Here is a 17,756-nt window from a genome sequence, read left to right as displayed (position 1 = left end):
TTTAAATTTCGAACAATGGCTCGAAGTATCAAGGAGTTTGGACAATTCAGGTCTGTAAGGTGATTGGAAGCAAATGGCACCGAGGATCCTTAGCTTGGACACAGTACGCGTTTAGCATTCAGAATATTACGGGGTAGATAGGTGACTTTGGAGGCTAACAATGTGTTAATGAGAGAGGCATCCCAGCTGTGGACATCTTGCAGCTTTGATTTTATTTTTTAATTTCATTTGACTTAAATATTGTTTCGATGATATTTGAGAATTATTTACTTTAGTAAATTTTTTTACATGTATTCATTTGTGATGAAATTAAAAATTGTTTTTAAATGTTTTAGAATGAACCACTTCTGTTTCATCTGTAACACAAGAGCGGGTATATCTTTAAGGAACGGTGTGAATATTTTTGGAGAACACGTGAGTGAATAAAAAAATTTTTTTTTTTATGAGCGTGTGTGATTAGTTTTTAGGTTTTACGAGTGTTTGTACACGCATTAAAACCGAGCATCAATAATTTACAGACAACTCTACAGTCCGGGAAACAGTTGGTTGATGCTCTGAGCGAGATTGTCGATAAACCTATAAATGAAAGTGATATACATTCAAAGATCCTATGCAAGAAGTGTCACAAAACATGTACGGAATACGACTCTATACAAGTCAGGTGAGGTTTCATCATCAACTAGACAGCCGGCGTGGTTTACTAAGAAATAACTATCTATCTAATATATAATATTTCCTTGTCACAATGTTAGTTACCGTACTCCTCCGAAACGGCTTGACCGATTTTCTTTTCAGTAGGTCTGAGAATCGGCTACTATCTATTTTCCATACCCCTAAATGATAAAGGTTGTTCACCCTTAATTTTTTTTTAATTTTTGACGAAATTTTTTGTTTTTATTTTTTTATAATACAACATACGAAAATACATTCAATCCTAAATTTTCATCCATCTACGATCAACACTTTTTTTTTGTTAGTTAAACTTTTTTTCGCAAAATAACATTTGCGAGATCAGCTAGTATGTCTATATATATGTGGGAGGGGAGAGAAATGGCAACGTTAGGATAGAAAGATGGAAGGATTGACATTGACGATTAATTAGAAGTAAATTCGAGTGTCTTTCCCTTGAACATACCACAAAAATATGGGGGCTCGTCCGGGATTTTTTTGCGCGAGGTCCCATGTTCAAATCCTATCTTTCTATCGTAATGTTTCCATTTTTCTCCCACGTATATATAAATGTTTATCCGTATGTCTTTATAATCATAAACTATGCGTTTGATCATATGATGATATTTTGCAAAGTTGTTTTGAATGAACCCACGAAGGTTTCTAAGTTGGTATGACTAATTTTCGATAGATGGCGCAACTGTCATAATGAATTTCATATATATCCGTAACAGTTTGTGTTTATTTGAATTGAAACGGAAATAGACAGCGAACGGTGACGTTTCGAATTGTGGGTAGTTAGAAATAATAAACAAAATATATTTTTTTTGTTGAATTTCATGCAGACAAAGTCACGAAGCACAGCTAGTAGTTTAAAATTCGAACGGTAGGCCGGTGAACAATGATAGGTTAAATGCTATGGTTGCTTTGTTATTAGCACAAACAGACTGTAATAATATAGTATATTGTTATATATTACTGAAGCCTAGGTATGTATGACTTTATTTAAAACATAATTCTAGATTGAAAGTGATAAAAACAACTATGCTAGAACAATTCAAAAAGACGTTACCTAGACACAACTTGGGTTATGATACGTACGGTAAAGTGAAAGTGGAAACAAGCGTCGCGAATGTGGAGAAGAAGTTCGAAGGCAAGAAGGTGGTGCTGCCGGCATCCAAGTTACAACCTTTACCCCCGGACTATGTGCTCAAGGCTGGGAGATGGCAGACTGGACAATTCAAAACAGACATCGTATCCAAACTGAAAAATGTAAGTAAATTTTTTTTTCTACATCAACTTTAGGAAATACTATTGTGTTTATAAAAAGGGGGAAGGGGGATGTATGCTTAAAATCAAAGAGTATGTTATTATAGACCCATATAGATCGATTAAGATTATTTTAAACTACCTGCAAAGATTTTATCGTTAAAAATACTGCAATGGTTGAAGACGAAGGCTTTTGAACAGCGTGTTACCGGTGATGACATGTAGATCAGAGACGTGATCGTTTACGATGGGCTTTATTAGAAGCCTCAAGATCACCTAGAGAACAATGAAGAGGATGTTTGAAGTTTCGCTGTGAGATCGAATCAGATATGATGATGACCCAAAAAAACAAGGTCACCAATGTAGCTGGAAAAAATTCTGATCTGTCTAGGTTATCAGATCAGGCTAGCTTAAGTGGGTTCTTCGTCTGAAAAGCTGATAGGTTTGACAAATGTTACACAATGAACGTATATGGGATTTTTCATAGAACCAATGTCTTCGAGGTAATGAGAACATTAAGTCCAAAGTAGAAGTGTGTATATCGACTACTACTATTTTTTCTTTACCCCCGTTATTGGGAGCCTCTCGTAGCCCCTATCTTGTATGGGACAGGGACTATTTTACATTATTTAATTTTTTCACGAACATTTTTATTTTTTTCTCTTTCATACTACTACTACTATTGTTTCTATAAGAGTTGATGCTGGTGGTCCATGGGCATTTACAGCTTCATCGGTACCGAGTTCATGGAGCCTAAGGGTCCGGTAAATTATCAAAATAAAAATTACTGACCACTCGCATTACTGTAGCATGATAAAGCTCGTATCTAGGAGATATAGCTTTACTCGTGTAGAGATGTTCAGTGTTGTTGTTAGTGCGATCTAAGGAAGGATCCAGATCCTCCCGCGAATCGTCGCGATGTTCACGATTAAGGAGGAAGGCCTCTTTCAATACGATTGATGTGGTGTGAGTAATGTTTTGTTCTATTGTGAAGAACACGGTATCGTGGGTCTTGATGTTGTATAGCTAGCGCTGGCAAAGTTGAGTCTGCAGCGTGTGTGGTGTGATGATTGGATTGTGGGAACCCTAAGAGCTACGAGGATATAAGAGCTAGGAGGAGTTTTGATGTACGCGGGGGTGCGGGGGGAGTAGCGAGAAGCGTTCACTATGAGAGGATTTGGGTGGTAGGAGACTGACTCAAAGTAGATCTCTGAGCAAGCCTTGAAGAGTTCTTTGACCTTAGATAGTTTTAAAAGGATGGTTGGAAGCACGTTTGTAAGTGTATTATTAATCAAGCTTAGTCCATATTTCTACCGATTTGAAACTATGAAAAGAATGTTCAACCAATAAAAACCAAGTATTGTAGTGCGCTCTCTTTCACACGACGTTAATATAGAACGCTCTGGCGTGGGATTCCCCTGTTCGATGTGCTGCTGACGATGACGTATTGTACCTCCTACAATTGCAATCATCGAAGTTTTGATGTACGCGGGGGTGCGGGGGGAGTAGGGAGTAGCATTCACTATGAAAGGTTTTGGGTAATAGGAGACTGACTCGAAGTAGATCTCTGAGCAGGACTTGAAGAATTCTTTGATCTTAGATAGTTTTTTAAGGAAGGTTAGAAGCAAGTTTGTAAGTGTATATAAATCAAGCTTAGTCCATATTTATACCGATTTGAAACTATGAAAACAATGTTCAACCAATAAAAACCAAGTATTGTAGTGTTTCTGTGTGCTCTCTTTCGCACGCGTTAATATAGAACGCTCTGGCGTGGGATTCCCCTGTTCTTTGTGCGGCTTTCGATGACGTATTGTACCGCCTACAACTGCAATCGTCGAATATGAGATCCGCAAAAGAACCAAGATCACCGACGTAGCTCGAAGAATTTCTCGTCTAAAGTGGCAGCGGGCGGGACACATCGCTCGTGCAACCGATGGTCGTTGGTGCTGGAAGGTTCTAGAAGAGCCAACCACGATCTGGTAGATGAGACGTTGATAGACCCTCCACTAGATGGACCGATATAGTTAAGTTTGCGGGGAAGTCGAAGTTCTTTGAAAATATGATGGCGATTTACGAACTAACGTAAAAATAATTTTAAGCTCATAATTGTAGATAATGGTGTTATATAGTAAAACAATTTTGACTTACACTTGTATATTTCAGCAAGAAATAAGGATCCTCTCGCCATCAACACTAAACCTGAAGGTGACAGTTGGCTCATCCGTCCTAACACAGAGTGTTAAGACAACCAGTGCACTTGCTGGAAGGCAGAAGACAACAATGGAGTCCACAACGCGGCCCACAGCTCCCATAGTGACGTCATCAACATCAATCCCCGCGACATCCACCAGCTCAGTCCTCAGCTTCAACCTTAAGGATCTGCCGAAGGATTTCCTCTCGTCAGCCGTACTCACGAAGATCGGTGAAAGCGTCTCCAAGAATGCTGTACAGAAGAAAGAGATCGGCAACGTTGTCAGTGAACCAGAGATTGAAAAAAATTCCATGGAGATCGATGAAGGTGATGTATCCACTTTTTTGATTATTTTTAAATATCTAGAATCATCATTCTTGATCAGTGTGTGTTGCCGGTGATGACATACGGAACTGAGACGTTTTATATGGTCTTTATGTCAGTGGCGTAGCTAGGGGGTGGCGAGCGGGGCGGTCGCACCAGGCACCACAAGTAGGGGGGGCACCAAAGTTGCAAATAATTTTTTTGAATTTTTTTTTTTTTGAATGATGAATAATGAAATGTTAAAAGAAAAATGAAAACCATAAATTAAAGTAAATAACATGAAAAGAATATCGACTTTTACTATTTTTATGCTAAAAAAGTTGTTAATTAATATGAACATTAAAAAAATAAACGGTTACAAAATATAATATACACAGTGTTTAAGCCTTTTCATTCACAAAACACATAAAGTGTTTTTTAAAAGGGCCCTAAATGACAAAATAATAAATTATTACATTATTGCAAGATTATTTAATGATAAATAGATTAAATAATCTTGCAATAATGTCAATAGAACATGAACTAGTCGACACTATTGATTTTGAAAATGTGATTAATGACTTTGCAAGCCAAAAAGCGAGGAATGTTCGTTTTTAAATTTTCCCAATAAATTTTATATTTTATTAAGATATAATGTTATTTTATATATATTTATTATTATTTTGAACCAAAAAATATATATATTAACTAAATTTTGTTCTGAATTTTGAAATTATTTAGACTCTTTGGAAGGGGGGGGCACCAAGCCCCAATCTGCCCCAGGCCCCAAATACCACAGCTACCCCACTGCTTTATGTAGTATGATCACCCAGTATGATGAACTTTTCAGCTCTTACAAAATTGCCACGATGACCGATCCTGCACTACTCCCATCTGTGGGAAGCCTTCCCCACGCCGCGTCCACCGGCTTGTGGTCATCACTCTAGAACATGTCTGCTCCAACGGCTATCGATTGCACGCGCTATGTGTCCCAGCCATTACCCCTTCAACAAGCAATTCTTCTGTGTCATAATAAAAGAAATGAAAATCAAAATTGAAACTATACTGTCATAATAATAGATCTAAGGGGCGTGGCGGAGTAAGAGGGGGCAGGGTGTGAATGGAATGTAAATAAATCGTAACAGAATGAAAGAAATTTTAAAGAATGCACGAAAAATGATAGAGATCGTAAAGAACGAAAGAGAAGTGTGATAAAACACAAAGCGGAAAAAATATTTAAAATTTAACAAGTCTATCTTCAATATGAAAGAGTTAGGAGAGGTCCCAAAAACTGAACCAAAAAGCAATGGAGAGGGCTATACTATGTAAGATCGAATCGTAAATGACGATATCCACAATAGATAGGTCACCGATCAGAATAATAGGCGTGGCACATCGCTTGTGGAAACGATAGCCTTTGGGGACCAAGGGGGGAGGGGGGTATTGGGTGTCGACAAATACCCGGTAGATGGGGTCCCAATAGGTGGGCTGAATACATAGTCAAGATTGGGAGAAGTCGCCGATCTTGCTGGAATAATAGGCGGGGCATATCGCTCGTGCAAACGTTAACCTTTGGGGACAAAGATGGATGGGGGGGTTATTGTGTGTTGACCACCACCAGGTAGACGGGGTCCCAATAGTTGGGCTTAATACATAGTCAAGATTGTGAGAAGTCGTAATACGAGCAACGAAAGTTGGGTTATCATGGCGTCGGGTATCTATGACCTATAGGGTCCTACCTTTATCGTTTGACATGATATTTATTGCAGCACACTTTCCAAAAATATATGTACATATGTATACATAATTATTATTTACTATATGTCAATGCGAACTTAGTACTGCAAGAAATTCTCGTTATGTTGCAGAATAAAAAAGTCATCTCTGTATACACCAGAGTTCCCCAAACTTTTTTGTGTCGTAGACCCCTTGCCATGTTTTTCCCTGTTGGGTAGACCCCCTACTTACCCGATATTGATTTCCTGTAAATTTCTAACTGTAGTGAAGTTTAGTGTTAAAAACTTAAAGTAAAAACAAATGTTAATTTATACATTTATTAATTGAACTTAAATTAAAACTACTCGAAATAAAATTTAGTATCTGTTATGTAAAATATACGTAACATTAAATAAACATAAAATAAATAACATAAGCAATAAGTCAATATTTTTAATGAGAAGGATGAACCTGATGCTTTAATAATAAATTATCAACATTTGGCGTCAATTTTGTAAGAGTTAATCTTAAATCTCCTCGGCTAATGATGTCCAGTCTGTAGACCCCCTTTTTCATTTCATGGAACCCCAAATTTTTCGCTGACGTAGACCCTTTGCAGGTTGTCATAGACCCTTAGACCCCCTAGGGGTCGATACAGACCACTTTGGGAATTACTGGTATACATGGTGATTGGATATAAGTTTAAAAGATTTTACATCTATGACCAATCACCCTGTATATTCGTAGTTTGTCAATACTCTGTACAAGTTGACAGTCTATCTGCAAATATTGTATAGAAGTAAACAATAGATTGGTTCACATAAGTAAAGAAAGTAGGTTTAAGCATGGTTCCAAAGCCTTCGAATTTTAACAATAAAACTGTGTTTCACAGATTGTTCCCTGGCCGTCATAACGGCATCTGAAGATGACAAACTTGTGTTTGGCGACTCCTCTGACAAGGTAATCACATCTCAATATCACTATTGCAGCCTTAGAAAGTCCACTGCTAGAGATTAGCCTAACCTATATACGTACTTCCATTAGAACTAGTTAGAAGCGGCCTGCGTCTAAGACAAAGACCTTAGATACGTACTGCATCTAATATAGACGATCTTGGATGCGGTCTGCATCTAAGACAGACGGCCTTAGATGCATACTACACCTAAGACAGACGACCTTAGATGCGTACTGCACCTAAGACAGACGACCTTAGATGTGTACTGCACCTAAGACAGACGATCTTAGATGCGGTCTGTATCTAGGATCGTCTGTCTTAGATGCATACTGCACCTAAAACAAACGACCTTTCATGCGTACTGCACCTAATACAGACGACCTTACATGCGTTCTGCACCTAAGACAGACGACCTTAGATGCGTATTACTTCTAAGACAGATAATCTTAGATGCGGTCTGCATCTAAGACAGGTGACGTTCGATGTGTACTGCACCTAAAACAAATGACCTTTTATGCGTACTGCACCTAATACAGACGACCTTACATGCGTTCTGCACCTAAGACAGACGACCTTAGATGCGTACTGCACCTAAGACAGACGGCCTTAGATGCGTACTGCATCTAAAACAGATGATATTAGATACGGTCTGAATCTAAGACAGGTGAAGTTAGATGCGTACTGCACCTAAGACAGACGACCATAGAACCACCATCTAACGTCATATCATAATAATTTCCTTTTAATTTAATTATCAACTAAAAATCAGAAGATCAAAGAGACCTTATAGAACTTTTTTTATGTAAACGTACGTGTTAACTTTTTGACGGTCTTTCGTCCAATAATCCTAATCTAGATTCTCAACCATGCTATTGCTTTATTCAGAATCAAACCGAGGCTTCGAAGACAAGCAGCTACTTTGATGTAAACCTGCTCTCTAACCTTGAGGGCGTCTCCGTTGAAGAGCAGTCGGAAGATCAGAACAAGTACATCCTCAGCAAGTACGAGATCCTGAACGACCAGGAAGATGATAACGAAGAAGAACGTGAGCGATTCATTATTCATTATCATGTCGGTCTACTTGAGGAGTGGGGGGAGGGTTGTCCACACCAGGCCTACCGGCTCGTGGTTCCATCTCACAGACGGCAGCAATCGCTCAGAATAGTTGTCAGATCTACCTATCTGGGTCTACCCGTCTACCTGGGTGTGGTGTTTTATGCAAAATATAGGCCAAAGGTTGCCACGATAACCGGTTTAGGAGTGGGGGAGGATTACCCACACTAGGCCCACCAGCTCGTGGTCACATCGCACAGACGGCAACAGTCGCTAAGAATAGTGCTTTGTCAGATCTACCTGTCTGGGTACCTGTCTACCTGGGTATGGTGTTTTATGTAAAATATAGGCCAAAGGTTGCCACGAAAACCGGTTTAACGACTTCGAGTGGCCTTGGCTATTTGGTCTATACACCTGGTGAAATTGCTACCCTCACCGTTTCTACTGGTTCACTGGTCACCATTCAAGTCCCTCTCAGCCACAACGGCCTACTGCCAGTTCAGACCGACAATTCTTCTTCGTAGTTCACCGTGGTTCTTCTTAGATTTGCGTGATTTAATGTTATTTTTTTTTAATTTCAGATACAATCGTAATGGATGGAGAAAATGGATCAATAATCCGTGTGGTCTCAGGAAAGAAGTTCCTTTACGGAGACAGCGAAATCTCTCTCGTGATGCCGGGGACAGAAGGCTTTGATGGCAACGAGAACGGTGATAGTCAAGGTAGGTAGAGGTAGACAGCCCACTGTTGGGCGTGGGCTTACAAATGTATGAAACCGGTTTGAAGTCTGCATCTAACGTGTTGTGACGGCAAGGTTAATAGTCTATTCAAGATAATACAGGATGATTGGTAATAAGTGTGAAAGATTTATATAGTGGTGAATGTATATATCATTTGTCGACAGTAAAACGTACATCCTGTATATTTCAGTGGTTTCAGAAATATCAACGTAATGATAATACAGTAACAAATGGCTGTTTAAAATTCGAGTTACTGCATATTAAACTATGCTACTCCTGATCATTTTGTACAGGGTGATTGAAAATAGGTGTAAAGCTTTTACATCCAAAACCAATCACGCTGTATGTTAATAATTAAAAATAATTTGATTACGTTGCTTTTTAAATCTAATATATAAAATTCTCGTGTCACGGTGTTCGAACTTGAACTCCTCTGAATCGGCTTGACTGATTTTTACCAAATTTTACATGCGTATTCAGTATGTCTGAGAATCGGCTACTATCTATTTTCCATACCCCTAAGTGATAAGGGTGGTCCACCCCTAATTTTTATTTTTAATTTTTTAGACAATTTTTTTGGTTTTTATTTTATTATGATACAGCATACAAAAATACATACAAACCTAAATTTTCACCCCTCTACGATCAACCCTTAATTTTTTTTTGCAAAACGACGTTTACGGGATCGGCTAGTAATGTATATTTATGCTTGAATTGTTTATTTACATATTTACAGACTTACTGCCAGAAGTTTTTAATCTGTGGCTTTGTAATAAAAACTATAATTCAGAGTGATCTCTATTTACAGGTTGATAAACTTTTTGTTGACGAATGATTTCTATAATCACTTGTTTAAGCTTGTATAGCAATAACCAAACACCATGTATAAACAAACAGGAGTTTAAAAAAAATATCTATGTTTTCATATAAAGTACATCTGTGCTTTTGTCATAGAGAAAATATATTAGTGTAACATAAATTTGTTGTTATTTAAAAGTGATCGCTTTATCCTGTATAAATGATTCGAAGTAGTTGTAAAAACTTTTTGTTGACAAATGTTTTTTTTATTATTATTAAACGCTCCCGCTATTGGAAACTTCTCGTACTCCTTACTTATGTGTTAGACTAGACTTTTATTTCTTTTTAATAATTTTAACACTTATATTTTTATTTTTGCGCTTATATTCCATGCACATTAAGATCTTTCATTCACTCCTTACATTCTACATTTTTCATCACCCCGTTTTTCAGTTTTTTACAAAAAAAAATTATTTTTTTTACAATTTTTTTTAATGAATTTATTATTTTACATACATTGATTTTATTTTATTTACGTTATTCTTAGATTCACTCTTATTTCTTTTCATTACGTTTATCACTGAGAAATATGTTAAACAATAACCTGTTTAGCTTGTAAACCTTCAATCATCCTGTATAAACAAAGCGGAATTTTTAAAAATATATTAACATATGCAGTTTTGTCTTTTCTCTCTTTTGTCTAGATTCAAACGAAGAGTCTCAGATTGAACTTCAAGTGTCAGGTGATGAGGAAACAGCGAACGCTATCATTGCGGCAGCTCAGGAACAGGGTGAGCAGAGATAATAAATATTATTACAGTGTGTAGTGTATTATGTGACATGGTGATCAGAGGCTGTCTCCAGGGAGCTCCCGTGACCTTCATTATGTCGAGAGTCCAAGGTCAGGCAAACTTTGAGGATGGATGATTCTGATGATACAGGGTGACCCATTAATCAACGTGTAATCGAAGTGTGCAAACCTCAGAATATACATATATATATATAATATGTGTGTGTGAGTGTATACCACATTAATGTTTTCATGTTTTTTACTTTATTATTATTATATTTACCACCAGGTGGCGCGTTCATCAAGGTTGAATCCGGGGAGATGTTCCAGGTGAAGTCTGTACAGAGTAAAAGCGGTGAAGAAATCGCCCAGGACGACTCGAGTGCGGTGAATATGGCTATTTTTTTAATTTTAGGCATACATATCTACATCCAGGTTTTTTGTTACTTCCTTTAGGGGGGAGGATAGGCACGCCGATTAACCCTTTGCCAATGTGTTTATTTGATATTGTTTAAAAGCAAAGATATTGAATATGAAATAATTGTGAGATATTTAAAAATATATATATTTTTAAAGGTTATTTCAGGGACTGTCTCTAAAAGTGCAAGAGTATTTATACAAAATCTTAACGTTACGTTAACAAATCCTAGAACTAAATTAATTTATACAACCAATTACAGTTTCTTATTTTTCAACCAATAACAAGTGTCGTCTGTGTGAGAGCGACGGAAGATGTGTGCGGCAGAGAAAGATATAAATACGAACACTTCTAGTGTTGCAGCGCGCAATAATCTATGTACATATTTTTTTTATTTTACCCCAACCCAAAGCCACCATTTATAGAAAAAATTTTTGTATTTTATCCAATAAAAAAATAAAAATCAAAAGAAGCAAATGATATTTGTTTTAACAGCTCCTTATAGATACCGGACTGTTTGTATTTCATGCGACAGAGATAACGCTCTACGAAGTCGAAATTAGCCGATTGTCTCTTTCCAAAGGTCGATGTGCAATATTTATCGTACTGTATGTACTGTAGCCGATTTTCGTCGCTACAGATACGAGAATTTTTTTTTTCTATTTTATCGCAACTTTTTTGTTCATTTCGATAAACTGTCGTACATACATATGTATTATGTATATAAATATATATACATATAAAATACGACATATATATGTATTTTCCTATGTCTAAGCACTGCTTTCTCACTTAACCCTACTTGAAATTTTTTGTCTCAGAAATCTATGATTTGCTAAGAGTATTTTTATATGGCTACCATAAATATATAGTAAGTAAGAAAAGGACCAATATTTAGCCACTTCCGCACATGCAGTGGTAGTCGTGCAACAAAGTGCACCGCCCGTCAGCCCGCTGATAAATGCGCGTGCGGCAAACAATGCGAAACACAACTAACGCCGTTAATTCACTCAATACGTATTTCACTCCTCCACGAGACATCCTTAGGAGTAATGTTGGTGCCGCACGCGCATTTAACAGCGGGCTGGCGGGCGGCACACTTCATTGCACGACTACTGCTGCATAGCGAAAGTAGCTATATATTATATATCCTTTTCTTACTCAAGATGAACTTCCGCAAAGTGACGCCTAATTCTGTTAGATAAATAATAATTATATCACGATAATCACTTAGAAAAAAAATATATACTTATTTATTTTGCTCTTCTCAAAAATACTTGTTTAATTCTTCTTTTTCTGTCCAAAGACCAATTTCTTTTTAAAATGTGTAGTCATATGTTACAATTTTTACACTTTCAGATAATTTCATACGAGGATGGGCAGTTTAAATGTTTAATATGCGAGAAGAATGATAATAAAGGTGAGTAAATATATTTGAATTAATTTCTAATAGTGTTTAAATCGAAGGTCTGAATAGCTCGACAGCCTTCCAATCCGGAAGAAAAGGTAATGAAGCGACTCGAGCCGAGGCTTCTACAGGTAAACTAAGGCTTTTGGGCGTATTATACGCCTTGCCTCTTCAAACCCGCGGAATCTGCAAATACCATTTGGGCAGCAGCGACAGTCCGGTCCAAAAAAAAACGAGTCTTTGACCAATGTGTGTTGCCTGTGATGACATACAGATCTGATACGTGGTCGCTTATTTTGGGCATCATTAGAGGGTTCAAGGGCATCCAGAGGGCTATGCTTGAAGTTTGCGAGGTCTAATCATAAATTAGACTAATATATAGCTACTTCTGCTATTCAGCAGTAGTCGTGCAATGAAGTGCACCGCTGCCACCCCGCTGATAAATGCGTAGCAGAAGTAGCTATATATTAGTCCCTTTCTTAGTTAGGATGGACTTCCGCAAAGTAACCCCTGTATCTATTAGATATAAATTAGATCCGCTAAAACTAATGTCACGGACGTAACTCGAAGTATTGCTCGTCTAAGTGGCAGTATCGACCAGACTGTTAGAAGTTTTTGGATACGGATAGCGTGAGAGTGGTCGTTGTGGTGATCTTTGGTGGAAGCCTGCTTTGCAGTGGACTCCAGAAGGTTTACTTTATCATACAAGGTGTCCCATCAATCAACGTCGAACTTAAATTTGGTGTGAAATGTTAAAAAATATATTTTAATTTTGTGTTCGCTACATTATTACATACATATATATACACATATATATATATATATATATATGTATGTATATATGTATATATACAACGAGCCGACGACATAGTAAGGTTGCTATAAGTCCTTGGGTGCGGATAGAATAAGACCGTTCATCGTGGCGACTATTGATGGAGGCCTATGTCTTGCAGCAGGCGTCTATCAGGTGAAATAATGGTGATGATGATCTTCCCCAGATGATTCTCAGTTCACGGAGGCGGCGGCTGCGGCCCAGCACGCTCGGCTCGTGCATGACGCGCGGGTCCATGTATGCGGATTATGCGGAGCCGTCATGCGCAAGAAGGCGGACTATCTCGCTCACTTGGGTAAGTTGTTTTTATACACCCCCCCCCCCCCCTATTGGGGAACTCTGGTTCACTACTATCTTGGGAGTGAGAGGGATTTTACATTTTCGGGCAATAATTTTTACAGTTATAGTCTTATTTACAGTTTTATCTTACTTTCTTCACATTATCTTTCGTGCTTCTTAGGTGCTTTGCTAAGTTGTACTAGATTAGGTACTTGGGATAACATCGGTGAAGAAGTAGATAAGAGAAATAGAAGTTAGGTGAACAGAAAGTTGAATCTAGCATTGACTATCGAGAAATAGAAGGGTTATAGAGTTTATAGTGGGGAAAGGAGGAGGACCTTTCGTGTGAGGAAACAGGTGGAAGATTCTTAAATTGAGAAGGGATCTGACGGAAGAATGGAAAGGATACAATCTGTAAGTTGATAAAGAGACCTAACGCGGGAGGATAGGAGAGGGGAGTTTCCAGGGAAGAAAGGATAAAGAGTAGGAAAATTGCAATTTAAAATAGGAACTAACCGATGGATATAACAAACGCTATGTGGGTTGGTAGAGGTAACTTTAAACTTTATTGTTTTAACGGAAATGTACAATATTACATTGTAGATTTAGAAACAAAATACAACAGTTGCAAGTTGAAATAGGACCTAAAAGAATAGAAGGGATACTATTCATGAGTCCATAGAAAGATGTAATTGTGGGGGGGGGGGGGGTAGTAGTATATTTGTGTGTGTAGGACAAAAAATTGTACTAAATGTAGTAAGGTTATAATTGGTAAACGGAACATAAGATGATTTCTGAACGACGCCCGTATGAAAGAAATGGATAAATGCGGAAGTATAGCTCTCTCTCTCTCTCTCTCGTATAAAGATTTTGTCTCGTTTAAAATTATTTATAGCACTTAATTGTCGCCAGTAATTTAGACCCACCCTCGCATATATATGTATATATGTGCGTGTGTGTATATATATATATACGTTGGCTTTGTCCACTTGGTAATGTACTACATACTCAATCATCGATAAAAAGAATATTAAACAATATGGAAAAGATAGACAGCTTGAGTAGGAAGGGGGAGAAGGGGAATTTGCCCTGATATTTCATATCTGTGAAGGTGTCACTTGCAGGAAGACTATAACCGTCATCGTGGGTGAAACTCTTCTATATATACGAAAATTACTTTTCAGATAAACACAGCGGTAAACCACAAGTGGATAGAAACAAAGTACACGAGTGTACAATTTGCAAAAAGAAGTACAAGTAAGCTAAATTATTTTTATATATATCACTGATGTTACTATGTCATATCTTGTTCAATTATAAACCTAAGGCGTGTAGAAATAAAGTTCATTTTGCTTTGATTTCAGCTCGAGACAGATCCTGACAGAGCATATGAACGTGCACAGCGGGGAGAGACCACATCGCTGCAGCGTCTGCGACAAGACCTTCGCCTCCAAGTATACGTACCAGTCGCATCTGAAGACTCATCTGGTGAGCGCTTCCTTCCCATCCACCTAGGAACCTCTCATAAAAAACATCTCTACCTCTGAAAACATTACGTTATAAGAACATGGATATCATCCACCCCTGTAATAATTACGTCACAAAACCTTAAAATACTGCGTGGTAAAAACTTTTTAGTAAATCCCCCCACTCCCCCCGCTTTAAAAACTTTGCGTCATACAATTTAGACCCCAACCCTTAAAATATTACGTGACTAAATATATACCCCCCCCCCCCATCCCTGAACGTATTATGTAACAAAAGCTAGACTCTTCCTTCTGAAAATATTACATCACAAATGACTAACTATGACTATGACTTAAGACTCCACCCACATCTGAAAATGTTACGTCAAGAAATCTAGACCCACTCTAAAAAAATTATGTCACAAAAGGTAGACTTCCACTCAACCCTGAACATATTATATACAAAAGCTAGAAACCCGAGGAAGGGGTAGCCCTGCGTAATGCGATATAAAAATATTCGATTTATCTAAATTTACAAATGGTTTCTTTTCATAGAAAAGATTTTTCAACAGCGATCATTTTATTTGTCACTTGTAAGACTAAGATTTTCTCCCTGTCGGCGACTTATAAAGTCATCGGAAGGCGCTGGTTGCATATCGTTTTCAACTGGTTCTGCTTATGGTTGTAACCATTTGGAAGTTCGAACCCAGGACCTTCAATTTAATAATTAGTCAACTAATTAATACTGAATGCTTGAAGGATCGGCCGCGACCATTTAAATGCAGCCAGTGTGGAAAGTCGTTCCTCACGCAACAGAATCTTACTCAGCACCTGAAGACACACTCCGGCGTCAAGGACTTCATCTGCAAGGTTTGCGGTAAGTGATAGATGTATATCACCATCCACAGGCCTCCACGTCCAAACTCCCCGCTATCTCGACTAAGTCCATAGAGTCATGTGAGTAACGGTCATATGTATACACCCACACACAAACACGCATGTTTTTATACACTGACATATATAATATAGATCATACAACATGGTACATATATAACTTTCCTTATCATCATCATAATAACACCCAAAAAACGCTCGCTGTAGGGCTTATGCCTCTCCCAAACTTCCGAAAAATGCAGCAAGAACGGGATGCTGGGCTTCCCCCAAGGATCTGTCTTAGGAAAGTACTAAAGGACATCTGCGATATCCGTAGAAGGTTAGGCGATCCCTTTAAAGGTACCGAGGGTGACCAATGAGGAGGTTTTATTGGGTTGGAATACCACATAACCCTGATCTTCCCCCAGAAGGCAATGTATTTCATGTCCAGCATTTAGCTGATATGATGATGGTCCATGTATCAAAAATAAAGTCTAATCCAGTAATAAATGGTTTCTCATTTCTGACCTCATTTCCAAGGTCACAGTCAAACAAGCTACAGAGGAGGCTTAGGATTTCTCAAAGAGAATCAGTAATAGAGATGCGTATATGGTAGAAAGTATGCGTAACCCAAGGGATTGATAAGATTAAGTAGCATTAGGCAGGCTACATAGCGTGTAACTCATGACCCAGGTCTTAAAGTGAGATACCATAGACTGGCAAGCATTAGACTTCCAGTGTAGGTGGACAGATGATTTTGTTAACTGTAAATCCACAGGGAACCCGATGTCTAGCAATGAAAGATCTTCGGCTGTAATGATGAATATATTGTAAGCAGGATTTGTGGGGGAAGGGGGGGGAGGGGGGTAAATGAGAAAAAGCAGGCTTTCAGTCGTTCTCATTGAGATTCTATAAGCTAGGCTCATGTGCAGTAGGCGTTCTACTACACCACCCTTGAAGGATAGCTTTTGGTTCCCAGTAGTGGGGATAACAAGGATAGCTACTGACATACGTAATAAGTGACTTAGATCATCGGAAAACTTGAAATTGACTGCCTGCTCATTCTACTATATGGTTTAATCTTTCACTGTTGTCGCTGTCAGGTTTTGGAATTGGCTACCAGAACCGATAACATGCACTAATTGCTGTCTGCGTTGGAAAAGATGGTGAAAGAGCATTTCCTTGGCGTCTGAAATAGGATATCGTGTAGCATCTGTATATATGTGTATATGTATGTATGTACACCCAAAACTAGTCTCTCCTTCACGTCTCTCATCTCCATCCAAAGGTTGTTTGGCAAAGATAGCCTTGAGCGATAAGACCGCCTCTTGTACCATATGAATTGTTTTTTTTTTCTCTATTGTCTATGGTGGACAAAAAATAATTAGTGATATTTGCTGACAGGCAAGGCGTTTGGCACTCAGCATAACCTGGAAGTCCACGGCGTGGTTCACTCTGGCAATCGACCCTTCGTCTGCGGTGTATGCGGGAAGGCATTCGCAAGACGAGCTGAAGTCCGTGATCATATGAGGATACACACAGGTGAGTTGTTCTAGAAGATTCTTCTTGCAGATTCATATAGTGTCTTGTAAATACGCGTGCATTCTTCTTTGTGTTAGGCTGGTGACTGGTGGTTGTCAATTTCCAGTACCACTACCACCGTGGTGTGATAAGAATATGGGAACCAGACATAAACTCCACTTATCCCCCTCTTCCCTCAAGGACCCAGATTCGAAAGTTTCTGTTGGAACGTTCTAAATTTTAGAGTCTAAAAACTTCATTCTGAAATAGAGATAGAGAAAGAGATAGTCTCTTTCTTGTAATATCAATAACTAGTCGTGTAAAATTTAGTGCAACTGATGATCGCTGCGAAAGGTTCTCTAGTGACGACCACGATCCGGTAGACGCGGTACCCTCCTCCTCCCCCACTAGGAGGTCCGACAACATGATACTGTGATCAAAAAATAAGATGATGATCAATTTCATCCCCTTCAAA

The 17,756-nt window shown here is 38.3% G+C and overlaps 1 protein-coding gene across 1 annotated transcript in view; it reads left to right on the top strand.

Annotated features, from left to right (window-relative positions):
* The window catches only part of LOC137924847 (uncharacterized), a 30,673-nt gene that overhangs the window by 2,941 nt on the left and 9,976 nt on the right, over positions 1-17,756 (top strand). Inside the window, exons 2-16 of the mRNA XM_068768225.1 lie at positions 336-414; positions 519-661; positions 1,692-1,941; positions 4,102-4,456; positions 7,041-7,108; positions 7,989-8,148; positions 8,738-8,878; positions 10,399-10,485; positions 10,774-10,871; positions 12,262-12,322; positions 13,309-13,437; positions 14,606-14,678; positions 14,786-14,909; positions 15,647-15,764; positions 17,165-17,302. Coding sequence (XP_068624326.1) covers positions 337-414; positions 519-661; positions 1,692-1,941; positions 4,102-4,456; positions 7,041-7,108; positions 7,989-8,148; positions 8,738-8,878; positions 10,399-10,485; positions 10,774-10,871; positions 12,262-12,322; positions 13,309-13,437; positions 14,606-14,678; positions 14,786-14,909; positions 15,647-15,764; positions 17,165-17,302 — 2,023 coding nt within the window. The 5' untranslated portion in view covers position 336. The remainder of the gene's footprint in view (positions 1-335; positions 415-518; positions 662-1,691; positions 1,942-4,101; positions 4,457-7,040; positions 7,109-7,988; positions 8,149-8,737; positions 8,879-10,398; positions 10,486-10,773; positions 10,872-12,261; positions 12,323-13,308; positions 13,438-14,605; positions 14,679-14,785; positions 14,910-15,646; positions 15,765-17,164; positions 17,303-17,756) is intronic.

This window comes from Battus philenor, unplaced genomic scaffold, assembly GCF_028537555.1.
Source record: "Battus philenor isolate CCGP_79_NKW_IND1 unplaced genomic scaffold, ilBatPhil1.0.hap1 SCAF_25, whole genome shotgun sequence".
NCBI classification, from domain to species: Eukaryota; Metazoa; Arthropoda; class Insecta; order Lepidoptera; family Papilionidae; genus Battus; species Battus philenor.
Note: the sequence above shows the minus strand (reverse complement) of the source record. Positions and strands in the feature narration are given on the sequence as shown.